This window comes from Diabrotica undecimpunctata, chromosome 3 (assembly GCF_040954645.1).
Source record: "Diabrotica undecimpunctata isolate CICGRU chromosome 3, icDiaUnde3, whole genome shotgun sequence".
Taxonomy (NCBI): domain Eukaryota; kingdom Metazoa; phylum Arthropoda; class Insecta; order Coleoptera; family Chrysomelidae; genus Diabrotica; species Diabrotica undecimpunctata.
The window spans coordinates 14,726,703-14,745,480 of record NC_092805.1 but is presented as its reverse complement, the minus strand read 5'-3'; the positions used below and the strand labels follow the sequence as shown (position 1 = coordinate 14,745,480).

The window sequence follows — 18,778 nt, the reverse complement described above, 5'->3', positions numbered from 1 at the left end:
ATGTATCTACGAAGCTCTCAGTGCAATTGATATACCGGAAAAGCAAATAAAACAAAAATTAGAGTAACCGTAAAGAAATGTCCGCGAATTTGGTCAAAACCAATTCAAACCGGCGAATTTGATGTCAAAATTATTCTACCTATGTTAATTGAAGGATAATTGGAATAATAATACAAGGAATTGTCTATGATAACAGAAATATTTGCCTACAACGATGACTAACTACTATAACGAGAGATGAACTCTTGAAAATATTAAAAGTATTGGACGTAAAAGCTAGTGAAGACAGAATTATTATAATAAACATCTTTAGCAAAGAATATATTTTTATCTACGTACAAGAATTCGAATAGTTCGTGGTAACCGAAACTGAAGAAAGTGATAAAAAATCAAGATTAAATAAGTTTTCTCTTGTTTTCGTCACCAACTGTTGGAGGTTTCCGCAATTTTTTTAAATACAATACCTAAAAGGCCTCATAACTGAGGTAATACTCAATTGTATTTATGTTAGTGATAAATACGAAAGACAAAAAGTAAAAGGGGTCAAAACTGGACGAATTAGTGGATAAGTAAAATTTTTTCGAACACCGCAAATAAAGAACTGTGTGGAGAGTCCGTCATAGTTAAGACAAAATACTCCGGGGGTTCACAGACTTGTGAAGAATCTCAGGAAACAGGCTATAAGATATATTCTAAGGTGAAAGAAGTAAAATAAAGAGACTACAACTAAAAATAGCTAGAATCGTGCAACAATAACCTACAAAGAGCAGTAATTGTGTAATGTACTACAATAGAGACAAACAAGTGTCCAAGGCACTACAAAATATTGTAAACCTAGGTTTCCTAAAGACATCAAAACTATAGTTACAATGTGAAAATTATTAATTTTCTTAAAAAAAAAAACTGATTTATTGAGCAGTGTTTTTTTAATAACTTACCAAAAACTACTTTAGTAATAAATAGGTCAAGAATAGTACGTTCTTTAACTAAAACACAAATTTTAAACAAAACCAAGCACTAAATTCCGGTAAAACACAAAATTAATAGCGGCGTCGCAGAAATAAACACACCAAACGGTTTCACCACCTACATTCAAACTTTTTTACGACTAGAAAAACCGGCGAAAACTCAATTTAAAATACATTAACCAATATATCGTTAACGGTGATCGAGATATATATTATATAGTGCATACTACAACTAATTTTAGACCGAGAAAATGTTGACTGAATCGTTGTAGATGTTGAATCTCTTATAAAATCGAGCACAGGCGCATAGTATATCGGGTTTATGTAATTACATTGTCATTCGAAGACGATGTAAACAATATATTTAAGGCTATCTTATTTACATACGGTGGCAGTTTATTTGCTAATAAATCTTTTATATCATATCATAATACAGGACTAGTAAACGTCTGTTGCTTAAGATAGGTCGATTACGCAGACATTTTTGCTTAGAGATAAGATCTATTTTTAGAACTCGGATGTAATTATTGTATTTAATATTGTAATGAGAGAAATACATTTTTCATTGACGGTTCAATTTCCTGTCACGAAATCGCTTTCAAAAAATTCTGAAATAAAAAATTATGAATTTACAACAGAAAATTCACAAAGTAATGTACCCTTCAGACCAATTTGCAGCAGCAAGAGTTCTCCCTGGAGCAAACTGTCTATGTTCCTTCTAGATCTAGATCATATATTCCCAAAGGGGTTTATATGCACTTCTAGGTATCCTTTTCGACTTAAAGGAGAGGGTGTCCACGACAACGAGAAAAGAAATTAGGGGATATACTTAAAAAAGGACCATTAAAATTATTTAACCCTTGAGTAGTCGGGTGGGGCCTGTGAGACCAGCGACAATTTATTTCTAATGAATCACTGCTTATTTTATGTCGGAGTGCACTGCGTTCGTTTTCGTCAGTACCTTTCCGTCCACATGTCGATCAACAGTGAACAACGGGGTTTGCATTAGTGTATAATAGTTCGCTAGTTATTTGCACTTCTGGTATGTCAGACTCTACCCGACTATTCGAGTAACTTTTGTGAGTTCGACAAGTAAATTTATTTTCCTATTTTTTGTGAAGTACCTATAACCTACATAGAGTAAGTATTTTAATTGCTATGGTTATTTATAAATATAGTAATTTTCCAGCCTTTAATTTTTGAAGAAAGTGGCCACAACACAGACACAAAAGAAGAATGGGAGGAAGAATTGGAAACAGAATTGAAAGAAGGATTGGCGGAGAAACCTGCAACTTCAAAATATTTTGGAAAACCGGCGGCTCTTTTATTATGCAAAAGATGGGGTATCCTGGTGAAACCATGCGCCTCCAAAAAATGTTCGGACAAGAAGTTCTAATTTAATTTCATACTTACCAGGTTCAAAAGGAAATTCTTGTCAAGTAGTTAATTCTTTAGAGTGTTGGAAATATTTTATTGATGATAATATTCTCGAAACTATTGTACAGAACACAAACATATTTATTTCTAAACTAAGAAACAATTATGCAGATCCGAATGAAGCTAGACCTACAGATACTGTGGAAATTAAGGCGTTAATTGGTCCATTATACCTAGCTGGGGTTTTCAAAGCAAGCCGCCGAAATTGCAAAGAATTGTGGGCTACTGATGGAACAGGCGAAGAGGGGTTTCGAGCTACTATGGCTCATGGGCGATTTGTATTCTTGCTACGTTGCTTGCGTTTTGATGACGTAAATACTAGAGAAGAAAGAAGAACCATAGAAAAACTTGCACCAATAAGAAACGTTTTTGACCAATTTAATTACGTTCATGGATCTTACTTGACAACTTAACATAAGCCAGCCAAATATGGCATAAAAGTATTTTCCTTAGTGGACGCCAAATGTTTGGTAAATATGAAAGTATACTTTGGAGCTCAGCTTCCAGGGCCTATCGCGTTAGTACTAAAACCACCGATGTAGTGAAAAGAATGTGAGCCTGTGTTTGGATCGTCTAGAAATATAACCATGGATAATTGGTTTACAAGTTACGAAATTGTAAAACGCATGTTGGAGCAGCACAAAATTACAATTGTTTCAACAATTCGCAAAAATAAAAGGCAGATTTCAAAGGAACTTCTTGATCTCAGCAGACCTCATTACTCGTCTATGTTTGCATTTTCCAAATCCATTACTTTGGTGTCGTATATCCCAAAAAAAGTCGTGACGCTGTTATCATCTTTTTACTATGATGACTCGATTGATGAAGATTCTGGAGATGCTTGTCAGCCCAATATTATTACTTTTTATAACATTACAATATCGGACGTTGACTGAGTTAATCAGAAATGTGCGGCTTATAATGTAGACAGAAACATCCGAAGATGGCCAATGGTCATTTTTTATAATTTGCTCAACATAGCAGGCATAAACTCTCACGTCATACATGAATGTAATGCAAATGAAAACGACCTAATTCCGGAACGAAGATTGTTTCTGAAATCAATTAACTTAGCCTTGACAAGAGAGAACATGCTAATCAGAATAAGAGACCCTTATTTACAAAAGGATATCAGAAATATCGCCCAAAAATTAGGCGAAGTACATGCAGATCCAGAGCCTCCGCGTCCAAACACACGAGGTCGTTGCGTCTATTGTCCAAATCGTAAAACACGATATTTTTGTGTCAAATGTCAAAAATTGAAATTAGGATTAGAATTTTGTTTATTAAATGTAAGAGAAGTACATTTTTGTTAACTTTTTTTTGCATTTTCTTAAAGATGTTGTTTATTTTTCATTGGGTTTAAAGGTTAAGATGTATTAAAAATGAAATAAAAAAAAAAGATTGTACATATATTAAATAGTTTTATTTTAACCCTTTCTAATGTATTGTGTAAAATAAAAACTGGGCCTCACAGACTCCACCCGACTGTTCATGTAATTAGCATGTTTAGGAGGCATTGAGTATATCTTACATGAATATGAATTGTCATTCATGAAATTGTTCGTATTATTGCTGTATTGTATTCATCCCGTTTTATCTAAATGAAACTTTATCCCATCCACGCCAAACCAACATCTGCCCATGTGCCTTTTTTACACCAAAATCTTGTACAAGCTATGGAATCAATCAATCAAGATGGATGATCCATTAAGATGGTGCCACCCACCATCATAAAGTAAGTAAATATTTATTTAGTACTTTAAAAATCGGAAAGAAAAACTTTAGAAAAGAAGTACCTACGGAAGAAAACATATTTGCTTCAATTTCAAAAAGATACAATAATGAGCTGGTTCACTTCTCCTAGCAAAATCAGAAAAATTTCATAATACCGGAGAACAACTGATTTTGCAAGCAAGTGACTGGGTGTTAAAAACTATTTTAAACCAGCCTATACATTCCTTTGGGAATATTTTCTGAACACGGTTTAAAAATGTACTGATGAAATGAGCATGATGTTGAAGATTTCTTGTTAGTCCTATGTTCGTTTTGGTATTGATCGAGAAATCGAAGAGGAACTTCTGTTTGCGAGAACTTTGATAGCAGACACAAAAGGCGAATCAATGTTCAATGTTTTGAAAGACTATTCTACGGAAAAAGTGATTCCTGTATCACGTATAATATCGGCAGCAGCAGATGGAGCACCAGCCTCGTTTGGACATTATCGCGGTTTTCTAAGCTATTTGAAACAAAATGTACCTGGGTGTCTGAAATTTATTGAGTCATTCATCGACAACATTCATCATCATCATTCTGATCAAGGAATCTTCTCAGACCCATTCTGGGTCTTCCATTTCTTCTCTGACCAATGGGTCTATCAAGGAACGTTTTTCTAGCTGGGTCAGTTTGTTCCATCCGCATTACATGACCCCCAGACGTCCTATCTTAATGTGTCTTAAAATATTTCGTAAGTAATAGACCAGCACTTCTGTGTCTGATTGACCTAAAAAAAGCGTTTGACAGAGTAAAACTCGAAAGATGTAATCCATCTTCTGTATAATAGAGAAGTTCCCCTAAATATTATAAAAACTATCGAAAACATCTACCAAAACAACAAAATGGAAGTCAGAATAGATGGACAACTGACAGAATCTAAAGACAAGGGGATTCATTCAGCCCCATGCTCTTCAATTTGATCATGGATGAAATAATCAAGAGCGTTAACAAAGGAAGAGGATACAGAATGGGAAACAAAGAACTAAAAATACTCTATTACACAGACGACGCAATATTGATAGCCCAAGATGAAGATAGTCTGCAAAGACTGGTCCACAGATTTAACATAAGAGCAAAAGAATTTAATATGACAACCTCATCTTAGAAAACTAAAACAATAGTAGTCAGCAAATAACCAACCAGATGTAAAATAGAAATTGATGGCATCATCATTGAACAAGTAATGGAAATAAACTACCTTTAAATTACACCGTCTAGGTATGGAGACCTGGACAAAGAAGTGAGAGATCAAGTACAAAAAGCAAATAGACTGGCAGGTTGCCTTAATAACACTATTTGGTGAAACATACACATTAACACTGAGATGAAGTCAAGAATTTATAAAGTCAGTGTAAGACCAATAATGACATGTGCCTCAGAAACAAGACCCGACACAGCAACAACGCAAACGCTGCTGGAAACGGCAGAGATGAGAGTACTGAGAAGAATTACAGGAAATACGCAGAGAGATCGAAAGAGAAGTGAAGACATTCGAAGAAAATGTAACGTACAGTGTATAAATGAATGAACACAAAATAGAAAAAAAGAATGGAATAACCACATAAGCAGAATGGAGGAGACCCGTGGCGTCTAAATAGCAAGAGATAAATCACCAATCGACAGATATTTCGTAGCTAAAAATCTAAATGCCAAATGAATCTCTTCAATTGGTCATAAATGCAGTAAACAAAATTCGTAGCAATGCATTAAATTCTAGATTATTTGCTCAGATGTGTCAATAAATGACGAGGAATTTCATAGATTCTTCATACTGAAGTGTGCTAGCTCTCAAAAGAATTATTTTTGTCAAGATTTTTTCACTTCTTGGAAGTGTTTAATAGTTTTTGGATACTAAAGGTCTCTGGTAAAAATCTGGCAAACCGGAAATGGCTATTCTTTGCAATTTCTTTTTTCGACTTGGCCAAAAAAGCGAAAAAAGGCTTTTTTTATGAATTTTTTTTTCGGAAACTAAAAAAAGTACAAAAACTTTTAAAAAATGAAAAAAATTCATAAAAAAATCGGAAATTACAACAAAAAGTATTATAAAAATATAAAACTGCTTACAAAATAATATGAAATCCAGTTAAATAAATATAAATATCAATATTTATGCTGTTAACCATGCAAAAATAAAAATATCGGAAAATGTTTACTACATGGCAAAAAAGATTTAAGAAACACTGATCTAAAGGTTTTATGTCAGTACCTACACAACAAAAAATCTACTTACATTATTGTTATATCTCTGGATATCACAAATAAATCACGTTATTCATAATACTTAATACTAATATTAATACACAAATAGCGCTACATTAATATATCTTAACGAAAGTAATTTCAGTTTCAATGAACTAATTATGTTACGTATTCTGTTCTATTTTTGTTGGTTGCTAATCCATCCATCTATGAATGTTTTGTTGTACTAAATTTCGGGGAATTCCTTGATACCTGTTGTTAATTTCATACCACACAGCAGTGAAAACTGTGGTATAAATTAGATACCTTCTTGTTACAAAATCAATATTCCACGTCATTTTAAGGTTTTCATCAATAGATGGCACACCAGTGTATATTGTAAATTTACATTTTACATTTTATACATTTTTGATTAATTGAAGAATAGTTGAATTTTTTACCACGAACCATGATATTAGATTACCCTTTTTAAGCAAAACACATCACTCACTACACTTTCATCTACAATTTTTGTGACATTAACAAATTCTAAATTCTTGATCCCGAGTGTATGTTAACAAGTTACAGCGACATCTCGAGATCACTCCTCCTACTATGGGGTTGACTAAAACGCCAAATATATATAACAGCTATAACGATAGATGGCGCAACATACGTATGCATTAAATATTTAAATATAAAATCAAAATGTATGGCATCTATGCTTTCTTTGAGTTGTGATCGATCCTTTTTGTGGTGATTTTGTATGGTTTATATGGGTTTTTATGGTTACCAGTTTCACGCTACCTAAAGCTTTATAGTAAGCTATAAAAAAAGGATTTTTCGAATTTGTTGGTAGTCACGGGTTTTATATCGCTTTCTAAATCCAGTCTGTTTTTCTAGTTGGTATTCATACAATTTTCTTCTAAGCAAAACTATTTTTAATTGCATAAAATCGTGTATAAATCTCATCCTGATAGATGATTCATTAGTGTATGTTCAAACACCAATTAAATTGTTTCATTGATCTCTAAATCATACATCTCTCCCGATTTCTTAAGATGCTGTACATTTCTCCACTTCTGCGTAGGCGTATACCATTCGTCTTCCTGTCAGCAGAAACGTTTTGTAGTCGGGAAATTTCACAGATAATTTAAATTAAGAATAGAAAATTTTAGCCGGACAACTATAAAGTATGAAATACCGTATTAACAATGCCGGAAATATGTTATACAGGCTTTCTATTAATAACTAAAAAATATTAGGGAATATAATCATCGGATATAAATATCATAACTATTTAACAAAGCAGTATATATTTTATACACTGTTAGATAAAAAGATAACGTGAAAAAAAATATTAAATCGAGAATGAAACTCATAGTATTTAATCCTTTAAAATAATTTATCTACTGCAACTGAAAATAATAAAATTTATATCTAAATCCATACATTTTTGCAGATCATGCCTTCCTCTAACGATTAATTTATGATTTATTACGACAGTATTTACTGGCTATATTAGGTATAATTGTGTTACATTGAACCAAATTTTGCATTTGGATTATTTTATTAAACCAAATTAGTTAAATGTAGGTAAGTGAAAAGTCAGGACAGTTTTTTCACGTGGCAGAGGACCATGAAGCTTTGCTAGAGATAGGAAAATCTTGTGTGAACTTTTCAACAAAATTTATGACATCGGGCATCATTTGTTATTATTCCTAAGAAGCCAAATGCCAAAAGTGAAGAACACAGATTTATTAATTAGCCTCATGAATCACGTTCTTAAAGCATTTCTTACAATTAACAATCAGAGAATATATAAAAGATGTGGAGAGGTTAGTAGAGAATCGCAGTTTGGTTTTAAGGGTGAGTTAGGTACCAGAGAGGCACCATTTTATATGCAACTCCTGGTAAAAACGTGCTACGATCAGAGAAAAGATGTATTCATTTGTTTTATCGACTACTAAAAGGCTTTCGATAATATGGAACAGGTGTCGACGAAACAGACATTTGGATTTTTAAATCCATCTGTTATATTATTATATAAATATTCGGCAATTTGAAACCAAATGGCGTCTGTCCCAGTTGTTGGACAACATGTTTCCCGTAGAAAAGCTAATAAAGTATTGAAGTGTATAAATAATGTATAATAGTCGTAAGTTGTAACCCTAACTTAGGTAATCGCTAATAACCATAGGTTGGTACAAAATTTTCGTTCAATCAAAAAAATACAGAACAGAATCTGTTTTAAAAAGACACGTCTACTGCTGTTTTACAAATACTTACATATTTTTTTGTTCATCACGTCCAAATTTACTTTTCCCGATGATCCATTTTCGAATCCAGTATCCTCCATATCATTGGTAAGTATCTGAATGAGTTCCGTCTTCTTGTGAATTTCATGACTAAGTTGGGTAATTTTCTCGTGAGCCGCTTTCAAGTCCGTTTCTAACGAAGCTACCGTATTTTCTAGCTTGTTGTTGTTTACCAGAAGTTCCTTACCGATCCTCGCTGTCAGTTCTAGATCCTTTTCTTTCTGTCACACATATAATTTGTCATTAGATACACAGAAAAAAATTAGAAAAAAGTAAACAACATATTTTTTACAATTCTTGCACCTCTTTCAGCCTTTTCTTTATCCAAATTGGAGACTGCAGTCAGGTTAGCACCCTACGATAAACTATAAACTAATTAGGCTCAGAAATAGGACCCTGTCTCGGGATAAGAAATATTCAACGATGACTACCAACGCGAGAAAGGGGATAACCAGTTTATGGAAAGCGAAAAGCGTATTTCAAATCGGTAATTTACAAAGAAAAATATACACATATATGCAATAATTGATGAATTCGACCGTTACTTGATGGAAATTCATTTTATCTAACAATAAAACACTGAAAACTTTTGTTTTTAGCATTTCCACAAAATTTACTTTATTTTTGTTTGAAATCTTGTCTGTTATGTAATAGAGTAGAAGGTATTGGGTTTTTTCTCCGGTGGGGGAAATGCAAATTTCAGAGCTTTCTTATGTAGTTTTTGATTTAAAATTTTATTTATTGTGTGTTCGTTGTACCCACTGTTGACTGTTATTTGCTTAATGATATTCAATTCCATCTTGAAGTTGTTTTTACACATAGAAATTTCTATTAATCCATGTAATATACTATGGTAGACTGCTAATTTATGATGTGTAGGATGGGATGATGAATTATGTATAGTCGTGTCAGTATGGGTAGGTTTATGAAATACGGAGAACTCATGTTTGTTTTTAAGTCTGATAATTTTTAAATCTACAAAATTTATGGATTGATTCTGTTCTGTTTCTATTGTGAATTCAATATGACTATGGAGTGAATTTATTCACGATAAGAATTGGTCAAGTTGTCTGTTAGTTCCTGTAAAACATACTAGTACATCGTCTACGTATCTCGACCAATATAAAAACTGTTTGAATACGGGATATTTTGAAATCTTTATTCCTAGATGATATATTATAAGCTCAAGGTTTATGCAAATTTCAAGATGTAAAATTTCAAATGTAATGATTGGATTTGTAATAAAGATTTTTTACTAGAACAAAGCTTTCTGCACGAGGAATACAACATTTTCAATTATCTAACAACTCCAAATTAATTTCATTTGACGTAAAAAACCTTTTTTGTGTATTTACACGACAAAATATAATTTTCAGTGTTTTATTGCTAGATATATGCCCTACAAAAGAAACACTACTATGGTGTTGTGAAAGACACCACAGCAAAAGAGGGAGTGACCCTGTTAGTATATAGAAAATTTATACAAGTACAAGAATATAATTATCTCTGAAAGAATAGTTAAAAATTAAACTAGATGTCAAACCTGTAAATGTGATAGCAACCTATGCATCTGAAATAACCGAGATGACAGTACACAAGAAAAGCTTCTATGAACGCCACCAAAGTACAATAAATAACACCTCTCAAAATAAATATACAGTGTGCCCAAGAAGAGAAACTTTTTTATAATAATGGAAAAAAAACGCCAAACAACTCCATAAGAAGTGCCGATGGACAGGCAGTTGTTACAGCTACTTAAGTCTTAGAAAATGGAATGGATTTTAAAATGAAACAATTAGAGAAAGAAAACAAGTGATGAAAAAATAATTTTGAAGACTTTGGATTTGATAATATTCCAAAGTACAAAAAGAGTGAGATCACAAATAAGAAAAGTATACGATGAGTCAGTTTGGTACCAGATGGATGAAATCCAACTCTAGACAGAAGAGATACAGATCGAGAAATTAACGTACAGAAATTGATGTAAAATTCTACGTATCTAGTTACATCTACACACAAACACACCAAACAATGTTTTACTTTTTGACGTTAATAAATTAAATAGAATGATCTTTGTACTCACCTCTTCCAGAAGCCTAGTGACCGCTTCAATGTCATCGTAGGTCTTTGTCATTTGGCTCACGCGATTGCTACATAGAACTAAAACAGATATCGGTTAAGGGGCTGAAAGCCAGACAGACCTACGACTAAAAGATGACCACCACGTCAAATGTACGTGTACTCTGGCAAAAAAATACTGAGTAATAATCAATTCGCACATATTGTTTTTTCATAAACACTCAAGATACTTATTATTCGATAATATTGATAAGATAAATGGATTTTGTACGAAATTTACTTTAAAAAATTATAAAAAGTACAGTCACATTCGTGTGATTTAAGTACAGGTATTTTTTGTGGTAGTCAGATATTAGTTGGTGATAATGGCCTGCTCATCCACCAACATTGTATAAACTGGCATCAATCAGAATTTCCAAAGCATGTATTTCATTGTTTACAGGTTAAAATAAATAATAACAATCTGTCCATTACAGCAATAGATAAAAATGGTGTTTAGTTCATACTTTTTTATCTAGCACGTTTAATTTTTTTTGTGAAAAAAACCACTTCAGTTATCGTCTATATTTTTTATTATACACGTATGTCTCAGACAATCAGTCAATCAAGAGAGTCAAATTATAATAAAATATGTATGTTGGAGTTGATTCATATTCAAAAAACATCAAAAATGCATGAACAATAAAACAAATATATATTCTTGTTCTTCTTTCTTTACGTAAGCAATTTTGCTTGTTCATTGGCGTGTTGTTGCCTCTATGGAAGATTGTCACTCCAACTCATATGTTTGCGCGGTCGGCTGATACTTCTATCACTTGGTAATTTGTCCCTTGCTATTTTAACGATTCTTTTATCCGCCATTCTTCTGATGTGTTTGTTCCATTCTTTTTCTGATCTCGTCTCTCCTTATTCGGTCTTTCAGGCGGTGTCTTATAACTCTTGAGTATTCACATTTGTGCTGTTTGCACTCTCTGTTTTTTTACTGTGTCAATTATTATATCTGATGTATACCCCATTATTGCTATTATACTGGCCTTAGAGTGTAGCATTTGTAAATTTCTTGAAATCCCCTTATATATGCATTGTAATGTAAGTTTTTTAATGTTTCTTAGTTCGTATCTTTCAATTCAAAACCCAAATAATATTTCGTTCTTTTCACGTCGCCAAGTCGATAATAAACCATTTTAGAGTTGTTTATTATTTAACAGATGTGTACTTCCTCAGTATTTCTTTTAATGTTTTATTCGAACTGCTTGATATTGCGTTTTCTAATAAATGATTTGCGTTTCAACCATGGTTTGTTTATTCCAACTTATGCGATCAATTTTTAAAGATAATTTCGTCACTCTCAGTGGAGCCGCTGTCAGAGGCAGTTGGTTTCGGTGTTGGTCCGAATTTTCATCTAATTCTTAATGGTTTTTCCTTATTGTTTTTTTTATCGGAATTAGTGAAGTTTTTTAGTATGTAGCAGTTCAATGTGTAGTTACAGAGGTTAGGTTTGAAGAGACCATCGAAGGGAACGGGTCATTGTTATGTGGTGAGGAGAAAGCCGGTATAGTTTGCCAGAAGTAAGTGGAATTTTACTTTATGTAATATATCAAATTTAGAAGAGTAACCACTTGTTTCGATGTTCTAAAGATTTGTGTTAACATCTGAAAAGTGAATGAGATGGTTCCGGTTTCCAAGGTTTGCATAAATGCCTCTTCACCTCACTTAGTTTGTTCCTGGAGCAGTTTTGTATTTGAATGTGCCAGTTTCAACCTCAAATAGATCTAGTTTTTCTTCGATCGTGTCCAGATAGTTCAAGCCAGAAATGTTAGTAAGTCCAGTACCTAAACCTCGTTTAATCCTCAGAAGTTTCAGTGCAAAATTTTATGTGAATTAAAGGTAACATTTTGTGTTTAATTTTGTGCATAAACCAAGGCGTGGTTATGCTGTCAACCCATTTGTTCTTTGTCATCAAAAATGAATGTTGACATATGACAGCTAGCTTTAATTTGTTTTGTTGTGGCATATTTTTGTTTTTGTAGAAAAGGTAAAACCTTACGATATTTTCATTTATAAAGATACCCTTAATTTCAATAATCTAAATTGGCCACAGTTATAAATAACCTAGTAACAATTTTGAAAGATTTTGTAGCAAATTTTTGTATTTTGCAACTATTGTTGTAACATTTTTGCATTGTCTATTTTGTAACTGTTTGTGGTGACACAACAATAAATGTTAAATTTTGTTTCTTAACATTTTGTTTATTTTTTTAACTAACCCCTTTTTTGAGTTTCATGTAAAAAGATATGTTTTGCATTTCTAATAATTATTTAGATAGTTACAACTAGCTGTTGTAATGGTTATAATTAGGCACCTCTAAGTGGCGCCCTTTCTAATTTACTAGAGGTGTTTCCTGTTTCCTTTCTGTGTTTTGTTTTATTTATCCCAAGAGATATAAGTTTATTTTAAGAGATATAACTTTATTTCATATTTTTGTGGTTGCCTCCATCCGACCCCTTGTCACTTACTTATCCACGACCCCAGTTCTCCTAACAAACTCTGAGTGCCGTTCGCACAAGTAGCGTTTATTTTGCTTGCCCTATCTTCGCCCCCATAGTTTCTGTAACCAATTTTCTACCCCTAATAGTAATACCCCGGTGGTAGGCAAAATATATTTGCCTACCACCACCTACTTGAAATTTTGATTAATAATTATACTCTTAAAAAAGTTATATTGACTAATACTTAGTACGATCCGTGTAACTAGCGCCCTCTATGAGAATCAGATATAAAAACAAATTCATGGGATGTATCAGCTTCCAAAACATATTCGTATAAAATTTCATTACAATGTTGCCAGTAGTTTCGGCAAACTCGTAAAAAATGCGTAAATTCGTATTTTTTTTTTCTTCAACGCCCTGTATCTTGAAAACGGATGGCGTTACAAAAATTTTTTACTAAGCAAACCCCAATTATTTTTCAGTTTTTTATCTACCCTAGAGACGGGGTTACCTTTTTTTGAAACACCCTGTATAAAACAAAATCCTTAGTAAATTTTTAATATTGTGACAAAATCAGGACCTGCAATGTAATATACCTTATAGGAACTTCTATGTTAATTATCATCGGTCTCGAATACGCAAGGCGTGTCAACACGTTACTAGAATTTCCTCAAATATTTTTTGGAAGCCTATAAAATCAGTGCGCATCATGCATAACGTGACCCACAGTAAATTTCCCTTTTCAACAAGTTATCAAAGACAAAGTTGTAATGATTTATTACCATAACAAAACATAAAAGCGTACAAATGCGGATCTACTTTTTAAACATAATGTTGTCCATATAGCCCTCTTGCAAACATCTACATAATAGTTGGATTATAAAATTTAAAGCAAAATTATGGCTTATTCCCAACAAAAATAGTAAATTGGCACAAAGCAATTGAAATATTGTTGGTTTTATCGCGAATTCATTGTCTCAGCTGAGCGATGGTAGCAGGAGATCAACATAAACGTGGCTTATTAAGTATCCGCACAAAAATAAATCAAGAGGCGTGAGGTCAGGCGATTGAGGAGGCCATTTAATTTCGCCATGTAACAAGATGAGTTTGTAAGTTTTAGTTACTGTAAAAGCTGAATTTTGTTCGAATGAGCAGCAAATATTTCTTTAAAATGTGTTACACGCTTAGACGACTAATTTGTAATGTCTGTGTAACCTTACGAGACGATATTTTCGCATGTCGAGTCTCTGCCCGGCGTACTCCAGCAATATTCGCTGCTTTTCGAACCGACTTTGAGTTACCTGGGTGTTTCTGATTTTCGGCTGAACCAGTGTTTCGAAACTTGGCTACCCACGCTTTTACAACATTGCCACTATATACGAATCATTTTTCTTGAAATATGCTTCGAATATAAATGCAGGTTGTTCGCCTGACCATTGCTCCATAGCACACTCTTGACTACCTATGACGTTCGTACCGTTCCTCCAACTGCATCTACAGCTTAATGCGGTACGACTAAAAAGGGAAATTTCCTCTGGGTTACCTTGTATAAAAATTTGCACTTAAATATAAATAGGACCCTTAATAGTTGTCAACTACAAGAAATCAGGAAGTTTTGATTGATACCAGATTATTATATTTCACTTATTGGCCTTCTATTATCAACGAAAAAGTTTAAAAATCTTAATAGCCAAGAAAATTATCTGATTGTTTCGAAAAATCAATCAAAATATAATTTGTTAAATCTAAATAGCTGATTCCATGAAATGTCATTATACACAAGAAAAAGATATAAAGGTATAGTTATTTATATATCGAGGATAAAAAGTAAATAATATAATACAGATCGATAATGTATTCTAAAAATAGAAACATATTTAATACTTACGAAAATAATTCAAAGTTTCCCGGATTTGATCCGGCGACAACTTGAGGTCGGCCTCGTCAACTTCGAGAGCCGGTGACGGTATAAACCAGTCTTGATTTTCGTAACCTGTAACAAAAAAGGGAAGCATTTTAAAAAATTCAAAATATTTAGCACTGGTTAAAATTAGTTTTGGACGCGATACGTGAAAAAAAGGGATCCTGAGTAACTTCCTCGGGCGTGTATGTAAGAGATGAAGAGTGATTCAAGATATTTCCCAATTGGAAGTTCCTAAGCCCATTACATCAGTTGTGGCGGTTTCTCTACTCGATGATTTCAATATGTTTCTAAAAGCGGCAAGTATCTTCAGTATACTCCAGTCGTCAGAGACAAAAATGCCACTGAATCTCTAAAAATCATACGGACAGGGTGAATTTTGACGAGAATGCATTTTTAGGACCCCAAAAAAGATGCAAAAAAGTTTACCACTTCTATACTCCCCGGGCTTCCTCCTAAAACCACCCTAAAGGGGGGGGGGCGGGCGGAAAAATCTATTTCCAAGAAACTGTACGTCATAGAAAACATTTTGAACACAAATGTTTATTAGCACATTTTGTGGAGAATGTCATCGACTGCTATAATCTGTGGACTAGTGCGCACTCCGATCCGCATCGCTCTAATCTAATCGCATAATCTAACGACGGTAAACTATCACATTTTTCTCGATGTTCAAAAAGCTTTCGACCAAGTCTAGCATGACAGACTGGTCAAGAAACTACTGAACATCGGTCTGCCATTCCCATTCGTTAGACTTATCCATTCGTATGTCACTCAACGTAAAATCACGGTAAAGATGCGAGTCATTTCTAGCCCCTTTTACTCCTACAGCTGGAGTTCTACAAGGTTCCTTGTTGGCACCTATACTTTACACGACATACAATAGTGACTTCTCTAATCCACGAAACACTCGCACCCTCACTTTACTCTACGCAGACGACACTGCCCTCGTAACAACATGTAACAACATCTCGAGATGCAGATGCTCTATGTAGGTTTGCTCAAAATCACCTTGACCTGATCGGCAGGTGGTGCGGGAGATGAAGAGTAACTCCTAACCCTAATAAAACACAATTGATTCTCTTTAGACACCCCAATCTCAGCAGACACACTACACACAATTTAGCCGCAAGACTCGACCTCAGACTCTGGGGCGATCGACTCCAGCTCCGTAACCAGATTGAGTAACTCGGTGTGGTGTTTACAGAAGCACTAAACTGGATGGCTGATCTTGCAGCAACCTGTAACAGGGTGAGAAGAAGAGTCGGTTGACTCAATGCCCTCTGTGGTAAATATGGACGGACACACGTACAAAATATTTATCAGGCCGGTGATTGAATATAGAGCAAATCTTTACATCATGTTCAATCACCGCCTTACACAACAACTGCTGGGATTTCAACGGGAATCCTGCGTAGAGTAAGCAACAAATGGCACGACTACCCCTTTGCCCACATACATCAACTGTCGAATATCCAGCCCACCAATGAGAGGCTCTCCTCTCTGAGCAGGAGTTATACAAACAAAACCACCCGTAACCAAAACTTCAGAGCACAAAATATCATTAAAACTACCTGCTCAGTCTTCGGCAATGTATTTAACAGACACCCCAAACGCAAACTCCCATTCCTACCCATAGCTCACTTCGAGCTTTGCTACGGACAGGGAGGGATCGGTTTTCTGTGGTTTCCGGATCCCATTGCACAATTATACCTGTCTATTGTTGAGGTAACAGCCACAGCTGCCCTCTCCGCGATTCATAACATTTATACATTAATAATTAAATTCATTCAAATAAATTTCTGAAAAGGACTGTTTTAGCTCAAGCCCTTTCACCTTTGACCACCCTGGATATCACCTCCTCCGCAGGACTACAGCCACCGAGGCGTACCACCAGTGAGCACATTGCAGCGACACGTGCCGACACCAAACAAAAACAAACCACGTCCTGAAGAGGTATCCCACCTAAAACAGGACAACAAAACCAGCCATAAAGAAAAACAACCAATAGAAAAAAAAACAACCAGACAACGATGGTCAGCGAGGTCAGTCTCTCGCGGGCACTTCTAGAGTCACCTGCACTCTAGGGGCTCTGCTCCAGCTACCACTTCCAGACTCTGAGGCTGATTTATTCAACAACTCAAATTGGTGTTTTTATTTTACTGGGTAATGTCTATTTCAAGACAAGATACACCGAACCAATTCCGCGAATAGTCCATAGCGAAATATAAACTTAGCAGAGGATTCTTCACCTACGCTACGACGGTCGAAGCCCTCTGCAGAGCGTACGAGGATGCTAAGGCGGTTCGACCCCTTATTTCCGACGAGACGACAACAATAAATCGTTATCTCAGAAACAATGCTTTTGAATGTCAGTAACGCGCGCGAAATCAATATTTCAATTTCGAGTTGATTTCTATTAACTCGATGGTAAAAATTAGATATCTTTTGATCAGAGTGTCCTATCGACAAAAATCAAAATGCATTTTAAAGATGAAGAGTTTTTACCGTCGAGTTGATACATATTTTATTTGAAATTAACTTCGCGCGCGTAACTGACATTGAACATCGCCGGTCACTTCAAGCATTGTTTCTGAGAGAACGGTTCATTCTACGCAAAAGGTAATAATAAACATTTTTGTTCAAAATTATCTCAGCTACATTTGAAACATTTTTGAAACATTTTTTTCTAAGACGTACAGATTCTTGGTAAATCGATCTTCCCCCCTTGCGAAGGAAAGCCGGCGGGTAGTGGTAAAACTTTTTAACATCTTTCTTGGGGGATAATCGTAACAAAATTCAGCTTCGTATAATTTTTAGAAGTCAAATCTCTGAAAACTGGATAATGTAGAAGAGAAATAGCATAATTCTATCATTATTGGAGTCAAAAAATTAACAAAGAATTGGTAAAAAAACCCAACAGTCATTTTAGTACCGAAGAACTAAAAATTGACTTTAAATAGTTTTGATCCTCTGATTTCAAAAATATATTTTATCTGGGGTCATTAATGGACTACAAAAATAATATGTTTAAAGAAATAAGGAAGCGAATATGCGCGACTAATCGCTGCTACTTTGGCCTAGACCCGCAGCTAAAAGCGACAAATATGTCAAGAGCAACAAAATCTATGCTTGATAAAACGATATTACGCAGAGTTCTTACTTACTACTTATCGGAAATATGGGTAATAATGATGCGAGAGGAGGAGTTGCTGCGAATATTTGAACGAAAAATGCTGAGAACCATAGATGACAGGACAACTATGGAGAAGACGATATAATTTGTAACTCTATAGACTTTTTGGTAATGCAGATATGGTTAAAACCATCAAAATAAACCGTCTACAATTGCGGGCAGGTGAGGCCATGGATGGAATGACCCCGCCAAAATAACTAAGCTAAAAAGGCCGGTCGAATGGAGAAAAAGGAGACGACCTAGGGAAGATTGTAGTGAGAGAATTGAGAAGATAAGCACTTACAGGGAAGTATGGAAGGATGTTTTGAGTCAGACCAAGGATCACGAAGGCTGTAGCGCAGGAATCCTCACTAGGATTTCTTAGAGAGCCTAATAGTTTGAATGAAATTTTCCTCAGGGCCGCAAGTACAAGTGG

The 18,778-nt window shown here is 34.5% G+C and overlaps 1 protein-coding gene across 3 annotated transcripts in view; it reads right to left on the bottom strand.

The window, feature by feature from the left end:
• Positions 1 to 18,778, bottom strand: part of milt (trafficking kinesin-binding protein milt) — a 173,076-nt gene that overhangs the window by 46,818 nt on the left and 107,480 nt on the right. For all 3 annotated transcript variants that reach the window (XM_072525331.1, XM_072525330.1, XM_072525329.1), the window contains exons 3-5: positions 15,135 to 15,239; positions 10,761 to 10,837; positions 8,649 to 8,898 (exon numbers count right to left, since the gene is read on the bottom strand). In XM_072525331.1, coding sequence (XP_072381432.1) covers positions 8,649 to 8,898; positions 10,761 to 10,837; positions 15,135 to 15,239 — 432 coding nt within the window. The remainder of the gene's footprint in view (positions 1 to 8,648; positions 8,899 to 10,760; positions 10,838 to 15,134; positions 15,240 to 18,778) is intronic.